This window comes from Emys orbicularis, chromosome 6 (genome assembly GCF_028017835.1).
Source record: "Emys orbicularis isolate rEmyOrb1 chromosome 6, rEmyOrb1.hap1, whole genome shotgun sequence".
Taxonomy (NCBI): domain Eukaryota; kingdom Metazoa; phylum Chordata; order Testudines; family Emydidae; genus Emys; species Emys orbicularis.
This window is the reverse complement of record NC_088688.1, coordinates 5,896,982-5,913,926: the sequence shown is the minus strand read 5'-3', so window position 1 is coordinate 5,913,926 and position 16,945 is coordinate 5,896,982. Positions and strand designations below refer to the sequence as shown.

The window sequence follows — 16,945 nt, the reverse complement described above, 5'->3', positions numbered from 1 at the left end:
TTGGGGGGTGAGTGTAAAGACAGGAATCAGCAAATCTTGCTACCACAGCTGTGAACTACCGCTTGGCGTCACACGTATCATATTCCTAGTGAGGATGCTCCCTATTCATGGAAGCTGTCCATCCTGGGAGTCCTCAAAGGATACAACCCCCATCCACTACGCCAGACATTGAAGGAGAGTACATAGGAACCTCTGAGTGTTTTTAAAACACCCATGGAGCAGCCAGCCCAATGATCATAGCCCACTTGCACTGTTCAGTACATAAAGCACTCTGGTAACTTAGCTATGACTAACCCCAGCTCTGAAATTCCTCAAGGAATTAACAATGAGCAGAGCCCCAGCTGGAACATGAAAAAAAAAAGCCACACGGTGCCTGCAAAACCTTTTGAATGTCTAGCATCAGTCACTATGGACAGCGGAGTGATGAGTCCATCCAGATTCTCTAGTTAACGTGAAGAGGGCATTGGATGTATTTAAAAGGCACATAAAGTACAGAAGATGTGACATAGCCGACAACAAACCAGTTTCATTTGGAACACCCAGTCCAGTTCATGACCCTTCACCTTAAGATGTAAAAAAGTTTGGATAGGTTCAGAAAAAGACAAAGAGATGACTAGGATTTACAAGTGACAGAAGAGTGCCAAAAGTATAATTATTTAGCTTCAAAAAGAAGATTAGAAGGGATCTGACTGAGTTCCTTCTTTCAACCCGGTCTTAAAATTCAATTTCATCAAGTCCCTAATTGGTAGTGTGTGGTCAACCCTTGAAATTCCCTGCAGCACAGGTTGGAAGCAAATACTGTAGCTGGAATTTTTCCAAAGGATAGGATAATATTATAGCTAACAACATTAGAACTTAGTCAAACTAAGGTAAAAATAATCCTCTTCCATGTTTCAGTATATTAGCTAATCTTCAGCAGAGTCTGGAAGGAATACACACACACTACTCCTACAGGAAATCTACACCACTGCACATATGCAGAATTTATGTCCCCCACATATTTCTTTGCTTCCCCGCAGAAAAATGACTTTCTGATGGGGAAGCAAAAGGAAGCCACAAGAGGAGTCATGTGACCCTCACCAGCAGTATGTTTTGGGTGCCCAGGGCAGTCGGCAGAGAGATAAATCGCTGTGTGGCAGGGGGCGGGACTGGGGAAGACCCCGCTAGTGGCTCCTATCCTGTACTGGGCTCAGCTGCTAGTCCTGGCTGGGCTGGGGAGAACGGGACTTCCTCTTCCTGTGCACGGCATCCGGGGCCAAGTCAGACCCACCCCCAGATTTCTCCCCCAGCTGTAGGAAGCTCTGCAAACTTCCCTCCCCCATGCTTCCTGCACCCATAACTCCTCAGCTGCAGGGGTAGAGATCACTGTACAGGGAGCTGCTCCCCCATCTGCCCAACCTCCGTGCATCCAGATCCCCTCATACCTAGACCCTCCCACTGAGACTCACCCCCTCATTCGCACCCAGAACCCCCTGACAAACCCCACTCCCCCTGCACCACCCTGATGAGCCACCCGCCCCGGGAACCCCACCGTACCGAGACCCAACCAGCTACACCTGGATCCCCACCCCACTGAGCCCCCCACACCCAGACAACTACTCTCACCTCGACCCCCCTGCAGAGCCCCATTGCAGCCAGAACCCCCCCAACAATCCCCTGTGTATCCAGATCCCCCCAGGATCCCTCCCTGAGCTGCCCGCACCCAGATTGTCCCACACAGAACCCTCTCAACCCACACCTGAATTCCCCCAAGCTAAGCCCCTCCACACTTGGATTCTGCCTTGCTGAGCCTGCCTGCCCATACCGGGTGCACCTGTTTCTGAAGTAGGCCTAGTTCTTGCACTGTGTCAGGGTTGGGTCCAGTCTCACTGCTGAGTCCGTGCCCCGGGGGGAGCCGCACAGTGATCTCCCACCTCTGTGCAGCCAGTGGCCTGTGCTCCCCAATGCCAAGCTGGAGCATCCACATTTATTTGAGAAATAAAATTTGCAGAATTTTGCAGATTTTTAAAATATTGTGTGCAGAGTTTTTTGGCACAGAATGCCCTCAGGAGTAACACTCACACACACACACACACACACACACACACACTTTCCCACATACAAAATTGCAAGGGTAAAGAGATGAAGACAATCTCCAGTTGCTCCACCAGTCATAAACCATTGCAGAAAAGTCAAGATACCCAATGAGATGGGTCAATAACTTGAGCTATTACAGCAAATCTTAGGTGAAATTCTGACCACTTGCATCAATGGAATTTCTGCCACTGACTTCAGTATGGCCAGGATTTTATCCCTTCCTTCAGTTTGTCTTGAGATGGGCAGTTATTGACCAAACAATTTCCATCCATGATCCTGTGATAAACGTGCAGGAATTATTCTCAGCTACCATGACATTTCCATGCATACAGTGTGGCACAATCAGGACTTCTGAAGTTCTCTCTGGCCAAATGAGGTTTTTATTTTATTATTATTATTATTATTATTGTTTACTGCAAATTCTATCTGGAAATTTTTCAGTATTTTGCTGGTTCTTTTGCTACTATGAAATATCAAATTATGGAGAGTTTTTTTAAAAAGCGAATGAGATGAGAGGCGTTAGAGTTTAACTTTCCTATCACTCTTGCAAAGGACTTTTAATTACATCCAATAAAAATATGATTAGGTTTAAAAATAAAAGAGAACTAAATATAAAATAATAGCGTTCCACTAATTTTACCTTTCCAAATTAATGTTGCTGCACTTTCTATTTTTCTTCAGAGAAATGTCAGGCAGAAATATCAATCTATCCTCAGGGAAAAATCAAAGCATCGGAGACTTTCAAAGAATCCCGTGTTTAAATGAGTTAGTGCATTGGAATTCAGTTGGGAGCAGTGTATTTTGAGTAACAATGTAATAGAGCATTTTTTCATTATTAGATTATACACCTATACATCAAACATTGGGGCCAGCATCTAGAATAGCTACAACATTTGACCATTTGTAAGCAGGCTTCAGTGCAATCTATTCTTCATTAGAGCCTTAACTAGACATTCTAACACATGGAGTAGTTAAAAATAAAGAGTTGGAAGTTTACTAAAAGACTGTATAGCAAAAATCTGTAACAAGTTATTAGGAGGAAAGTATTCCAGTGGATGATGAGAATAAATCAAGAGACAACATTCCTAGCTGCATCACTGATTTACTGGGTGACATCACTTCATCTCCATGCCTCAGTTTCTCTATCTGAGAAAACAAGGCTAATGATGCTTGCTCACTATTGCAAAGCATTTTGAAATCTATGGTTAAAAACAGCTGAAGAAGTATTTTTATAATTTGTAGGGACATATAAAAATGTTTAGGCAAAAATATGATTTCATATTTTGAACACCATTTTTCATCTCGAAGAATGCAAGAAATTTTACAAAGTGTTCTTTTCTTTGAAAAAAAAAAAAAATAGAATACTATGAAAAAATGCCAGAAGCCCAGTGAGAACACACAACTGAAACATACAATTAGGTACGGAGCAGATTCCAGGATAAACTTTCAAAGGGGGGGGTTGTTTTGTTTTTTAAATTGAAAAGAGTGTGACCTCTATTGTATTATGAAGTCTTTGACAGTGTAACTAGGATTTCCAAAAGAATGCATGCCCTATAATGAAGATTGTGTAAAAAATGGTGCACTTGTTCAAACAGTCAGGTAACTTATGCACATTTAAAGACCCACGCAGTATGTGTTTTAACCTGAAGTGTTAGTCGAGGGGATAAGATCTGCAGATTTTTTAAACTGTTTATTTAGAACCTGACTGTTCCCATTATAAAGTTTTATTTTTCCTAAATGAACTATCGATATTACCATCTGACAGAAAAATAAGCTTCCTAGGGAAAGTCAAGTGCCTGGGATTCACTAGCAACAGACCTCTCCACTGAGCACACGTGGCTGCTCAACATCAAGTAAAGGGATTATGATCGTCTCCGTATTATTCTTTAATATTTATGTTATGGTAGCAGCTTGAGGCTCAAATCGGGATTAAGGTGCAATGGTGCCTGGGGCAGTACAAACACATGGACCCTGCCCCAGAATGCTTACACAGCAAAAAAATCTGATTTTTTTTGTTTTGTTTAACCATCAAGAGCAAACAAGCAGGTACTCAATACAACTTTTTAAAGATTATAAGTATGCAATGCTGGTGATCATCACCAATTGCCTTTAATACATGGAAGAAACAAGGTACATCCTAAATTTCAGCGTAACGTAACATTACAAAGTGTTCTTTCCCTCCTTTTAAATGGAAACTAAAATAGGGTGACTCACTCAGTTCTTTCATTTCATTTTTCATCTTTGTGTGGTGAGGAGACTCAAATCTTTTTCAATCACAGGGGGGAGGGGGTTAAAACATGTAAGAGGGGACAGATTGCTTATTTACACTGTACAGTGATGGTCACATAAACACCACCCTATACCGGAAACCTACTGACTACTATACTTACCTACATGCCTCCAGCTTCCATCCAGGACACATCACACAATCCATTGTCTACAGCCAAGCCCTAAGATACAACCGCATTTGCTCCAATCCCTCAGACAGAGACACACACCTACAAGATCTTTATCAAGTTCTTAAAACTACAGTACCCACCTGGGGAAGTGAAGAAACAGATTGACAGGTACCCAGAAGTCACCTACTACAGGACAGGCCCAACAAAGAAAGTAACAGAACACCACTGGCCATCACATACAGCCCCCAGCTAAAACCTCTCCAGCACATCATCAACGATCTACAACCTATCTTGGAAAACAATCCCTCGCTCTCACAGACCTTGGGAGACAGGCCAGTCCTCGCTTACAGACAGCCCCCCCAACCTGAAGCAAATACTCACCAGCAACTACACACTACACCACAGAAACACTAACCCAGGAATCAATCCCTGTAACAAACCCCGTTGCCTTCTCTGTCCCCATATCTTCTCTAGCGACACCATCAGAGGACCCAACCACATGAGCCACACCATCAGGGGCTCATGCACCTGCACATCTACTAATGTGATATATGCCATCGTGTGCCAGCAATGCCCCTCTGCCATGTACATTGGCCAAACCAGGCAGTCTCTATGTAAAAGAATAAATGGATACAAATGAGACATCAGGAATGGTAACATACAAAAGCCAGTAGGAGAACACTTCAATCTCTCTGGACATTCTAGAACAGATTTAAAAGTAGCCATCCTGCAATGAGAAAACTTCAAAAACAGACTCCAAAGAGAAACTGCAGAGCTACAATTCATTTGCAAACTTAACACCTTTAATTTAACAAGCCTTTAATTTGGGCTTGAATAGGGACTGGGAGTGGCTGGCTCATTACAAAACCAATTTTCCCTGGCTACACTTGCGAGTTACAGCGCATTAAAGGAGCCCCAGGCGCACTAGCTCACGACCCGTCCACACTGGCAAGGCACATAGAGCGCTCTGACTCCGTGGCTAGAGCGCTCCTGGTACTCCACCTCAGCGAGTGGAATAACGTTTGATGCACCCCCGCTGGAGCACCCCAGCGTCAGTGTGAACGAGGTGTTGCATTACTGCGCTCTGATCAGCCTCCAGAAATGTCCCATAATCCCCTTAAGTCAAGTGGCCACTCTTGTCATTGTTTTGAATCGCTGTAGGAATGCGGATATGCCCTTTGAAAGCTCCGTTTCTGACAGCTGGCATGCTTATGTGCTCCGAGACAAAGCAACCAAGCAACCATTACTGTGGAATGCTGTGTGAGAGAGAGAGAAGTGGGGGGGGAGGGGGAGGTCTGCTGCTGTCTGAACTTACAAGATAGCATGCTGACATGCTCTCAGCCCCCCAAAAAACCACTCTCTCTCCCCCACACATACACACAACATACTCCATCACACTCCACCCCACCCCACCCCATTTGAAAAGCATGTTGCAGCCACTTGCATGCTGGGATAGCTACCACAATGCACTGCTCTCTGTGGCCCTTGCAAGAGCTGCTAATGTGGCCACACCAGTGCACTGTCAGCGTGGACAGACTACAGCGCTTTCCCTAGTGTGCGCTACAAAGGCTGGTTTAACTCAAAGCACTCTACATCTGCCAGTGTAGCCATGATCCTGTAACTAGCTCTGTGTGAACAGGCTCCTGCAATTTGCAGGATAAAGGCCTAATAGCTCAGTGCCGCCTATCATTTTTTTGGTCAAGGGGGGTAAAGGAACATTACTGGGTCTCCTCTTGCTCAAGTCTCTTCCAGCAAGAGCAATCACTTTATGCTTATGTCTATTTAATAAAGATGAAGTTCTAAGATGTCTGACATTAACTCAAAGAATGACTCTCCCTAAACATAATGCATTTTCCGGTGAAGCTTCTTCTCACCTGGCAAGTTCTTTAATTAAGTTGGCAATGCGTCTCTTGTCCTCGGGACATAAATCCTTTAAAGAAGCACTCTTCACTCCGCCTTCATTAGTGACCTGAAAAGTAAAATCTGCATTTTAAAATGCAATAGTTTATACACAACAAGTATTTCTGAAGCTATTAAAAATATTTCAGGATGTAATGGTTAGAAAATGATGCTAAACAAACTCAGACTGGAAGCGCGGTGCCTATTTTTAACTTTAAGGGTAATTAACCATTGGAACAATTTACCACATTTTGTGGTGGATTCTTCTAAAAAAGACATGCTCTAATTCAACCACAAGTTACTGGGCTCAATGTAGGGTTTGCTGGGTGAAGTTCTCTGGCTCGTGTTATGCAGGAGATTCAACCAGATAATCAAAATGGTTACTGGTGGCCTACAAATCGAGGATTATATTTGTATTGTGACTGCAGGAACTCATTGTGTGGCTAAACACAGGAGTCATAGAGAGCAACAGGACTGCAACATACAAGCAGTGATCAGGGCGATAACAGGATAGGAATCTTGTTCGCTCCATTGTGTTTTGTTTATTTAGAAACACACTAAACTGAGTTACCCCCACCCCACTAGCCAGTGTCAGTTCTTTTTTATTAGATTTAAAATCTACACTATACTCAACTGCTTCTCAACCACTGCCAATCCTGCCCCACAAACAAGATAATTTTTAAATCTAATCTACCATGCTTTCTTCTTCTTTGAGCCAGTCCACTCCTATATTTCACCTAAATAAATGGATGCATTTGGTACCCATGTCCACTAGAGGGCGTACACAGTTTATAGTTTATATGTAATGACAATAACAGTGATACTGTAAGAATCGACTTTTAATTAGGCTTGGACGGATTAGACTATTATTGGTAAATGTTGATTTCACTGTGCATATACAAACCAGTGAAAAAATATTTCCATCAATGATCAAAATTTACAGATAGGGAAGGAAAACATCATTTGAGAGCATACAGTTTGATTTAAGGGTATCTACACCTCTACCCCGATATAACGCTGTCCTCGGGAGCCAAAAAATCTTACTGCGTTATAGGTGAAACCGCGTTATATCGAACTTGCTTTGACCCGCCAGAGTACGCAGCTCCGCTCCCCCAGAGTGCTGCTTTACCACGTTATATCCGAATTCATGTTATATCGGGTCACGTTATATCGGGGCAGAGGTGTACTTTGTATATTGACATGTGAGGTTGACACTTTGTTTTAACAATTATAAAACATTCATTTTTTATTCTCAACATCTGCTGTCATTAAATAAGTATTGTCTTACCTGTACTTAATTTCTCACAACTGAATATTAAATTGTAAAAATCTAAATAAGTCCTTAAAAAGAGACAATATCTGTAAAAATTATATTAAAAAAAAAAATTGAATTCTGCAAAGCCTACATATAATTGTGGATATTTCCCTGGGTTCTTCCACTGAACTCTAAGTTTGGCCTTACTTAGTAAAAGAACAACTTTAAATAGCTAGTGATTTTATCCAAGGCCTGTGCCAGGCATTCTCATACTACAGAGATGAGCTCAGTATAAGAACCTACATGGAATACAAAGCGATCCAAAGAAGAGGTGGAGATTGAATTATTTTTAATCCAAATTATTTGCTCCAAGAATTTGGTAGTAATAAAACAGAAATCAAACTAAGTGGCAGTAATGGCAAATACTCAAGAATGTGTTTACAGTGTGCTAGATCTTTACATACATGTAATAAAACCTACAAGTTCCTATATGCTTGAGTAGAAGATTGGAGAGTTCTAAACTTTGATTATCATCAGATGATGTAGTCAGATCATATAACATTCTTTCGATTCTACTAGTATCTCAGGAGGATGTTAAACAGCGGCTACTAAAGTTAGACAATTTTAAGCCAGCAGACCCAGATAACTTGCATCCGAGAGTTTTAAAAGAGTTGCCCATGGGAGCTTGCTAGACTCTTAATGTTGATTTTCAATAAGTCTTGGAGCACTGGGAAAGTTCCAGAAGCCTGGAAGAAAGCTAATGTTGTGCCAATATTTAAAAAGGGTAACGGGATGACCCGGAAAATTATAGGTTTGTTAGTCTGACATCGATCCCAGAAGGATAATGGATGGCTGAAACAGGACTCGATTAATAAAGAACTAAAGGAGGGTAATATAATTAATGCCAATCAACATGGGTTTATTTTGAGAAAGAACCTGTCTAACTAAAAAAATTTTGAAGAGATTACAAGTTTGGTTGATACAGGTAATACTGTTGATGTAATATACCTAGACTTCTGTAAGGCATGACATTTTGACTGAAAACCAAAAAGGTATAAAAATAAAATGGCACACCTGGTCTCAAAATGTAACTGTAAACAGGGAATCACCATTGAATGGGTGAGTTTCTAATGGCATCCCACAGGGATTGGTTTTGGCCCTATGCTATTTAACACTTTTACTAATGACCTAGAAGAAAACAAAATCATCACTGATAAAGGCTGCAGATGACACAAAAATTGAAGTGGTAAATAATGAAGAGAACAGGTCACTGATTCAGAGCAATCGGGAATGCTCGGTAAGCTAGGCACAAGCAAAGAACATGCATTTTAATAAGGCTAATTGTAAATGTATAATCTGGGAACAAAGAATGTGGACCATACTTACAAGATGGGGAACTTTATCCTGGGAAGCAGTTAGTCTGAAAAAGATTTGGGGGTCATGGTGGATAACTAGCTGAACATGAGCTCCCGGTGTGACTATGTGGCCAAAAGGACTAACGTGATCCTTGGATGAATAAACATGGGAATTCTTGAGTAGGAGTACAGAGGTGGTTTGACCTCTGTATTTGGCACTGATGTGACCACTGCTGGAATATTGTGTCTAGTTCTGGGGCCCACAATTCAGGAAGAATGTAGATAAATTAGAGAGGGTTCAGAGAAGAGCCACAAGAATTATTCAAGGATTAGAAAACACGCTTTATAGTAACAGACTCAAGGAGCTCGATGGATTTTCATTAAAGAGAAGGTTAAGGGTTGAGTTGATTACAGACTATAAGTACCTACCTGGGGAAAAAATATTTAATAATAGGATCTCCAATCTAAGAGAAAAAGGTATAAAACAATCCAATGGCTGGAAGTTGAAACTAGACAAATTCAGACTGGAAAGAAGGCATGTATTTTTAACAAAACTATTTAACCATTGGAACAATTTACCAAGGGTCCGTGTTCCCTCTAAGCTGTGCAGTCGCGTGGCCGCACAGAAGTGAATCAAGTGCCACACACTTGATTAGCAGAGCCGCGCACATCCGGCAGCGTGTGTTCAGGTGTCCCTCCCCGAGCTACTCTGCAGCCACGTTGCTCCTACCCTCTGCCTTGGAGCCCCTGGTCAGCTGCTCCCGGGACCCTCCTGCTTGCTGTGCAGAACAAGGAGAGACGGGGAGCGCTGATATCAGGGTGTCCCCCTACCCATTTACCCCATCTCTGCAGAGCAGGGGAGGGGGGACAGGGTTCAGGAGCAGGAGAGCTGCCTGAAGGAGCCTTCTGATGAGTAAGTGCCTTAAAGAGACAGCACACGGTCTCTCAGACTTCCCCAGCAGCCCGCTCTTGCTCTCACGCGCGCGCGCACACACACACACACACACTCTCTGACACACTCACCTCCTAACACATACTTGTGTTGTTGTTGTTACTTCTTGGTACTCCCTGCAATGCACATATATTCTCTGTAATTTTATTCTTTCGAAGTGCTGTTATTTTAGTTTCTGGACTGGCCTATGCATTTCATAAATTTAATTCTTTGAATAGTGAGTTCTAAAATGCCTAGCCTGTCCTGGCTGGAGTAATTACCTCTATGGTAACTTTTTAAAAATATATATATTATCGTTTTTTGTTTCTACTGGTGGCACACATCACCTCGATATTGGTGCACATAACAAAATTCATTCCACACATGGATGGAAAAAATTACAGAGAACGTCGCCAAGCATCATGGTGGATTCCCCATCACTGACAATTTTTAAATCAAGATTGGATGTTTTTGCTAAAAAGATCTGCTCTCATTCAAAAGGAATCATTCTGGACAAGGTCTATGGCCTGTGCAATACAGGTCAGGCTAGATGATCCCAATGGTCCTTTCTGGCCTTGGAATCTAGACATCTATGAATTCTGAGTGTTACTAAGTGTACACCGTACTTAATAATCCTGCCCTCAAAGATCTCATAATTTAACTGGGGCAAATTTAATACAAAGTACAATACAGAATACCTGTTGAAAGTATGAAGCAAACAATAACAGTTTAACCTCCCTTCACAATGCTTCTCAGTAATGGGAGTTGAGTGTACACACCAAGGAGAAAACGTGCCCTTCAATCTTCAGTTTGTTTCAAACCAGTGTTCAAAAGCTAATAAAACGATTACTGTAAGTAGCCTAATAGAAAGATTGGCGATGATCTTATGCAGAGTTATGTTATTCTGTACCCTAAGCTTTAAAATGACCCTCATTCAAAGCTTTTCATTTTTATTTAAATTAAATATTTCCTTTGGTAGCACTTTGAGTTTCAGGCTGCAGGTTCCTTTGATCTGACTACTCCACAGTAGGGTTGCCAACCCTCCCAGTTTTGCAGGGAGTCTCCCGGAATCAGGCTCTATCTCCCAGAGGATACTGAAGCCAAACCGGGAGATTTTAGGCGCTAAAAGTCTGACGGCGCAGTGGGGCTTAGGCAGGCTCCCTACCTGCCCTGGCTTCACGCCGCTCCCGGAAGTAGCCAGCACATCCCTGCGGCCCCTGGGGGGGACAGGGGGGTCTCCATGCACTGCCCCAGACCCAAGCGCCGACTCCGCAGCTCACATTGGCCAGGAACTGTGGCCAATGGGAGCTACGGGGGCAGTGCTTGTGGGCAGGGGCAGAGCGTGGAGACCCCTGATTCCCCCTTCCCCCCCCCCCCGGCACCGCTGCCAGAGGGATGTGCTGGTTGCTTTTGGGAGCTGCCCAAGGTAAGCCCCGCCCGGTCAAAGCCCACACCCCTCGCTTCAGCCCCCTGCCCCAGCCCAGAGCCCGCAAGACAAACTCCCTCCCAGAGCCCGCACCCTCACCCCCCCACACACCCAAACTCCCTCCCAGAGCACGCACCCCGCACCCCCTCCTGCACCCAAATCCTCTGCCCCAGCCCAGAGCACCCTCCCAAACCCAAACTCCCTCACAGAGCTCGCACCCTGCACCCCAACTCCCTGCCTCAGCCTGGTGAAAGTGAGTGAGGGTGGGGGAGAGCGAGCAACAGAGGGAGGGGGATGGAGTGAGTGGGGGGAAGGGTCTTGGAGAAGGGACGGGATATGGGTGTGGCCTTGGGGAAGTGGCAGGGCAAGGATGTTTGAATTTGTGCGATTAGACAGCTGGCAACACTACTCCACGGCGTGGCACAGACCCTGAAGGTATCCCCCAAGCCCACATGAACCGCACTGCTCGTAGCGACACAGATGGATTTAGGGGATGAAAAGGCAGCCAGACAAGCTTGTCTTTGCACATTCATAGTCCACAGCTATTGACAAGTGATGCACGGTGGCCTCTCAGAGGCAGATTTGTACCTCAACACACATCAAGGTCCGGAATTCTTAACAATATAACTACACTTTAAAAAGGGAATGAGAAGGCCATTGTCTCCACACACCAAATGAAAATACAGGCCAAGTTCTACCCAGCTTTACATCTTGTCCAACCCTACTGAATCAGTCAGGGCAGAACGTGGCCTTAGACTAGTATTTTGCATTTATACAGCATCTTGAGCCCCAAAAATCCCAAAGCCCTTCACAAAATGTGCCCATACACCATCATATTTGTGGTGGAGAGAGGTAGTCAACCTCTTCACAACATCCAAGGGGAGGAGGAAGAAGAATTTTGGACAAGACCACCGGGGCAAATCCTGATTTATAAAAGTTACCATGGGATCTTCAATGTCTAGACGGTGGTGACAGGACCTTTGCTTTTCATGTCTCGTCCAAAAAGGCCTACATATAGCATCCACATGGTACTCCAGTCTGCTATGTGAATGATGAAAGACCAAGTCAGCTCTGCTAGGATTCATATTAGAGGGGAACAATTCATTTGCTTCAATGCAGTGTTCCGGCATCTCACCTCTGACTACTTATAACTGAAATATATCAAAGTAAAGGGGTCAGTTCTTCCTTCAATACTAAACGCCTCTGACACAATGGGCAGTGGCCATCATGACTCTAGGAGCAAAGAAACCTTGCAAAACTTCACCTGACTGTAGCAAGTAAAATATCATGAGATTTCTTTTTCCTTTATCATGGAAAGGGTAAGCCTGAACTGTTAAGTCTCCATAAGGATTCTGCAAGGCAAGACAACAAGAGAGCCCACTGTAAAAAGATTATGATCTAGTTTCCATCCCTCTTTATTATTATTTATATAGTGGTAAAATATAGAGGAGGCTGAATGGGGATCAAGACCGAACAGTGCTACAAGCTGTATAACACAACAAAAAGACAATTCCGCCCCAAACAATTCACAATCTAAGCATAAGATGAAAGACAAACATAGGGTGAGACTTATGGACAATACAAGAAGCAATGGGCACAGCACAGCATCTGCCTAACCGTTGTCAAGCATTCTGTAGAAACACAGCAGAGGAGAGTTTTAAGGAGGGATTTGAAGAACAAGCTGGCCTTGGGTGTGTTTATCAAGAGCAACTTCCATGTATAAGGGGAAGCATGGGAGAAAGCACCAAAGTGCTTGTTGGAAAACTGGGGAGTCAAGACTGGTATCATTGGCAGAGTGCAGGCAGGAGTCAAAAGCTCAAATGCCTAGAAGTAGTGATAAGTAGGGTGGGGATAGGCCACGAAGGGCCTTAAAAGCGAAAACAAGTAGTTATCATTAAGGCTATGATTTAGTCATGGAGGTTACGCCAGACCTCCGTGACTTCTAGGGCTTCAGGAGGAGGAGGCGGGACTGGAACAAGGACCCTGCAGACCCAGCCCCGTGGCTTCCTCCGGGGGCTGCAGACGGGCTGGGGGCTGCAGCTGGGGCTGTGCGCCGCAGCCCCCTGGTGTCCCAGGTTTGGTGGGGCTGCAGCTAGGGTCGCGCACCCCAGCCCAGCAGCTTTCACCAGAGGCTGCAGCTGGGGTCACATGCCCCCCTTGCGGCTTCCCAGGGCCATGTGTGTATTTGTCCCCCGCCACAGCGGCCAGGGCTTGGCAGGGGCTTCAGTCGGGTCATGCACCCCTGCCCCACAGCTGGGCCAGCTCTGGAGCAAGGGCTGAACGTCCCCCATGGCTGCGCCCCCCGCTGCAGCCACTGGGGTCGGGGCTATGCCCACTGCCATGGTGGGGGGCTTGGCCTGTCAGTCCCTCCCTCCCATGGGACTCCATTCCTTCCCCCTACCTAGCCCTGTCCACGGTTATTTTTAGTAAAGTAGCAAACAGGTCACGGGCTCTGCGAATTTTTGTTTATTGCCTGTGACCTGTTCATGACTTTTACTAAAAATAACCGTGAAAAAAATCTTAGCCGTAGTTATCATTTGATGTGGAAAAGAGGGAACCAGTAGAGGGATGCAAAGGGGAGGGAATGTGGTTGAAGCAGTGAGCCAGCAAAACAATCTCTGCAATAGCATTTGGAATGGACATAAGTGGGGCAAAGTGGCATTCGTTAAGGACACAGGAGGAGGGGGATGTAGTAGTCAAAACACAAGGCCAAGATGAGAGTTTTAGCTGTGTGGTAACAGGAATGCTGGATCTTAAAGATATTGTGCAGAAAGAAACAACAAGGTTTAGACAATTCGTGAATGTGTGGCTGTAGAGAGTAAAATAGAATGGCTAGATCCCAGACCTAAGTGACAGGGAGGATGGTAGTGACTGATAAAGGAGGCATTAAATAAAATATTACTAGTTTAGATAGCCATGATCAATGTTCCACAGGTGAACACATCTCACCATAGAGTTCTGAATGGTGAGGTCTATTAGACTATGAGATAGTCTCACAAGGAAGTCCCACTGCTTTGGAACTTGTCTTGCAATATACAGTAGGGGAATAGTGTGGGGAACAGTGTAGGTGACCTAGTAGGTCTTTAAACTTTTCTTATTTCCTATTTTAAATTAAAGAGATACTATTTCAGAAGTGAAACCAATTGACTAGATTGGATCACTATTTCCTCTGATGTCTTCTGGGTGCTTTGTAGCTTATTTCATAGCTAATCAAAGATCTACTGTACATAGAACTGTATGGGAATAACAAAACATGTTTAACACAGTCCAACTTGCACACCATTCGTATCAGTCATCAGTTTTAGTCTTTGCCCTGTCTTTAGACTGCAGGCCCCTCTCAGAAGGGACTTCATCTCTATTGCTGCCTGCTAGCCATCATGCAAGTTTGCAATGGTGTAAAAGTCAGTGATAAGTAATGATTAGCTACAACTTTTTCTACTATTTGTCTGAACTCTTCAGAATAAGAAAAGTTCATGCTTGCTGACCTGCTGCCCTGTTGGGTCTCCTGTGCTTTTAAATGGATCCATGGAAACAGAAGGAGCAGCTCCAGGGACCTTCAGCTTAGCTTCGCTTTTTCGACCCTTTACCACATGTCTTGTTCTTAAATTTCCTTCGGCAGAAATTCCTATAGAAGGAAGACAAACAGACGTTGAGAGGAGATTCTTAGTTTGCTCTTACAAGTCCCCCACACAAAATATTTAGTTGAATATGAAATGAGCCTAAAGAGAGATGGATAGCATTGGCTAGAGCCTATCACACACACTTCCAAATAAACTCTGCAAATGCTCCCAAAATAACCTATGGACTTGGACACACCTGCTAGTTCTGTCCTATGACTGCACAAACCAAAGCATAAACCAAAGGTCCTTCTGTAATAACACCGTAAATAAGGACTAACCAGGCATCATAAATAAGGCTAATGTCACCACCGCTCACGTGACATATTTTAATGTTTCACATTTTACAGATATTTAGTCTTGGAAGGATTCAATTTTTTAACTGGTAAATGTCGGTAAATGTCAATTTCACTGTACACACACACACACACACACACAAATGAAAAAATATTTCCATTGACAATAATAAAAACGTACAGAGGCAAAGTAAAAAAAAAAATGCTGCTTGAAAACTCAGAGTTCGATTTAGGGTATTTACTTTGTATATTTTGATATGTGATGTTGACAATTTGTGTTTTAACAATTATAAAACTAACTTTTCAAATCTCAGCATCTGTCATTAACTAGTGCCTGACCCCTCCATAATTACTCACAACTCTGAAAATTTATCAATAAAAATCTAAAAATGCTTAAAAATAAAAAGTGATATTATCCATCGAAATTATTTTAAAAAATAATTCTGCCAAGCCTACATATATATTGTTGCTGTATATTTTTGCCCAAGATTAATGCTGTTTGTTCCCCATGTCAAACTTATGGGTAACCACAATACCTGGCTCTTATCTGGGAGCTTTTCATCAGTACATCTCAAAATGCTTCACAATCTTTAATGTATTTATCCTCACAATACCCTTGAGAGGTAGGGAAGTGCCATTAACCCTACCTGAAAGATAGAGAACCAAGGCACAGAGAGGCTAAATGACTTGCCGAGGGCCACAAAGGAAGTCTGTAGCCGAACAAGGAACTCAACCCAGGCCTCCCAAGTCCTAGGTTAGCACCCTGACTACTGTGTGAACTCTATAGAGATTTTCACTATTGCTAACATTAGTTCAACTCCACTGCCAGTGGCTATGTAGTAAGCTCTGACAACTCCAACACAGACAAGGTCTTCAGTCTTTAGAACCCTAAGAACCAAATTTTTATCACTGTTTAGAGGTACCAGGAAGTTTTAAATATTTCTCACTTATATTAGCAAACTTGGTACATTTATTTTTTGGATGGAGATTTCAAAAGTGAATCTGTAATTAAAAAGAGAAAAGTTCTTTAGAAACTTTCCCATTCCCCTCTCCCATCCCACTCCTCACCCCCATTTAGAGGGGACAGAGTTCCTAAAGTTGTCTGATATTTTTTGGTTTGCATTATGAACTATTTCCACCGTAAATCCAGAAAGTTATCCTAAAATCATAACCTTTCCTTTCCAGGTCACAGACTGTTAGGCCCTGGCATCACCTGGGTTTGAACCATACTAGCTACAATCACATTCAGCCATGTTTTAAACTCAGCTGTAACATAGGCCCTCTACCTTGCATAACCAGGGTTTTATATATTGGGGGGGGGGGGGGGGGGGAAGGTCAACTGTGCTGGTCCAAACCTCGATCACATGGTTTCTCAATGCAGTTTGCAGCCCAATTCCGTAAACACACACATACCTTGCTCGTGTTATGTGTTACATGCATGTTTTTTAGGATCAGGCAAGGACACAACCTTGTTATACCTGTTTTAAGGCTCTGTGTTTGAAAACAGTTAATATGATTATAAATTCTGGGACAATTAATACCGCCATCTAAACTAAATGTACAACAGTTCCATCTTTTATTATAGATTGGATCGATCTGCATTTAATTTATCTCGCCCCAAACCTCGCTAAGAGATGTTCAAGCATTTAGAGATGTTCAAGTCTTTAACAGAGACACAATTAAGATTCAGC

At 43.3% G+C, this 16,945-nt stretch overlaps 1 protein-coding gene across 1 annotated transcript in view; it reads right to left on the bottom strand.

The window, feature by feature from the left end:
• The window catches only part of KIAA1328 (KIAA1328 ortholog), a 256,881-nt gene that overhangs the window by 236,010 nt on the left and 3,926 nt on the right, over positions 1-16,945 (bottom strand). The window contains 2 exon segments of the mRNA XM_065406501.1: positions 6,350-6,444; positions 14,827-14,966. Coding sequence (XP_065262573.1) covers positions 6,350-6,444; positions 14,827-14,966 — 235 coding nt within the window.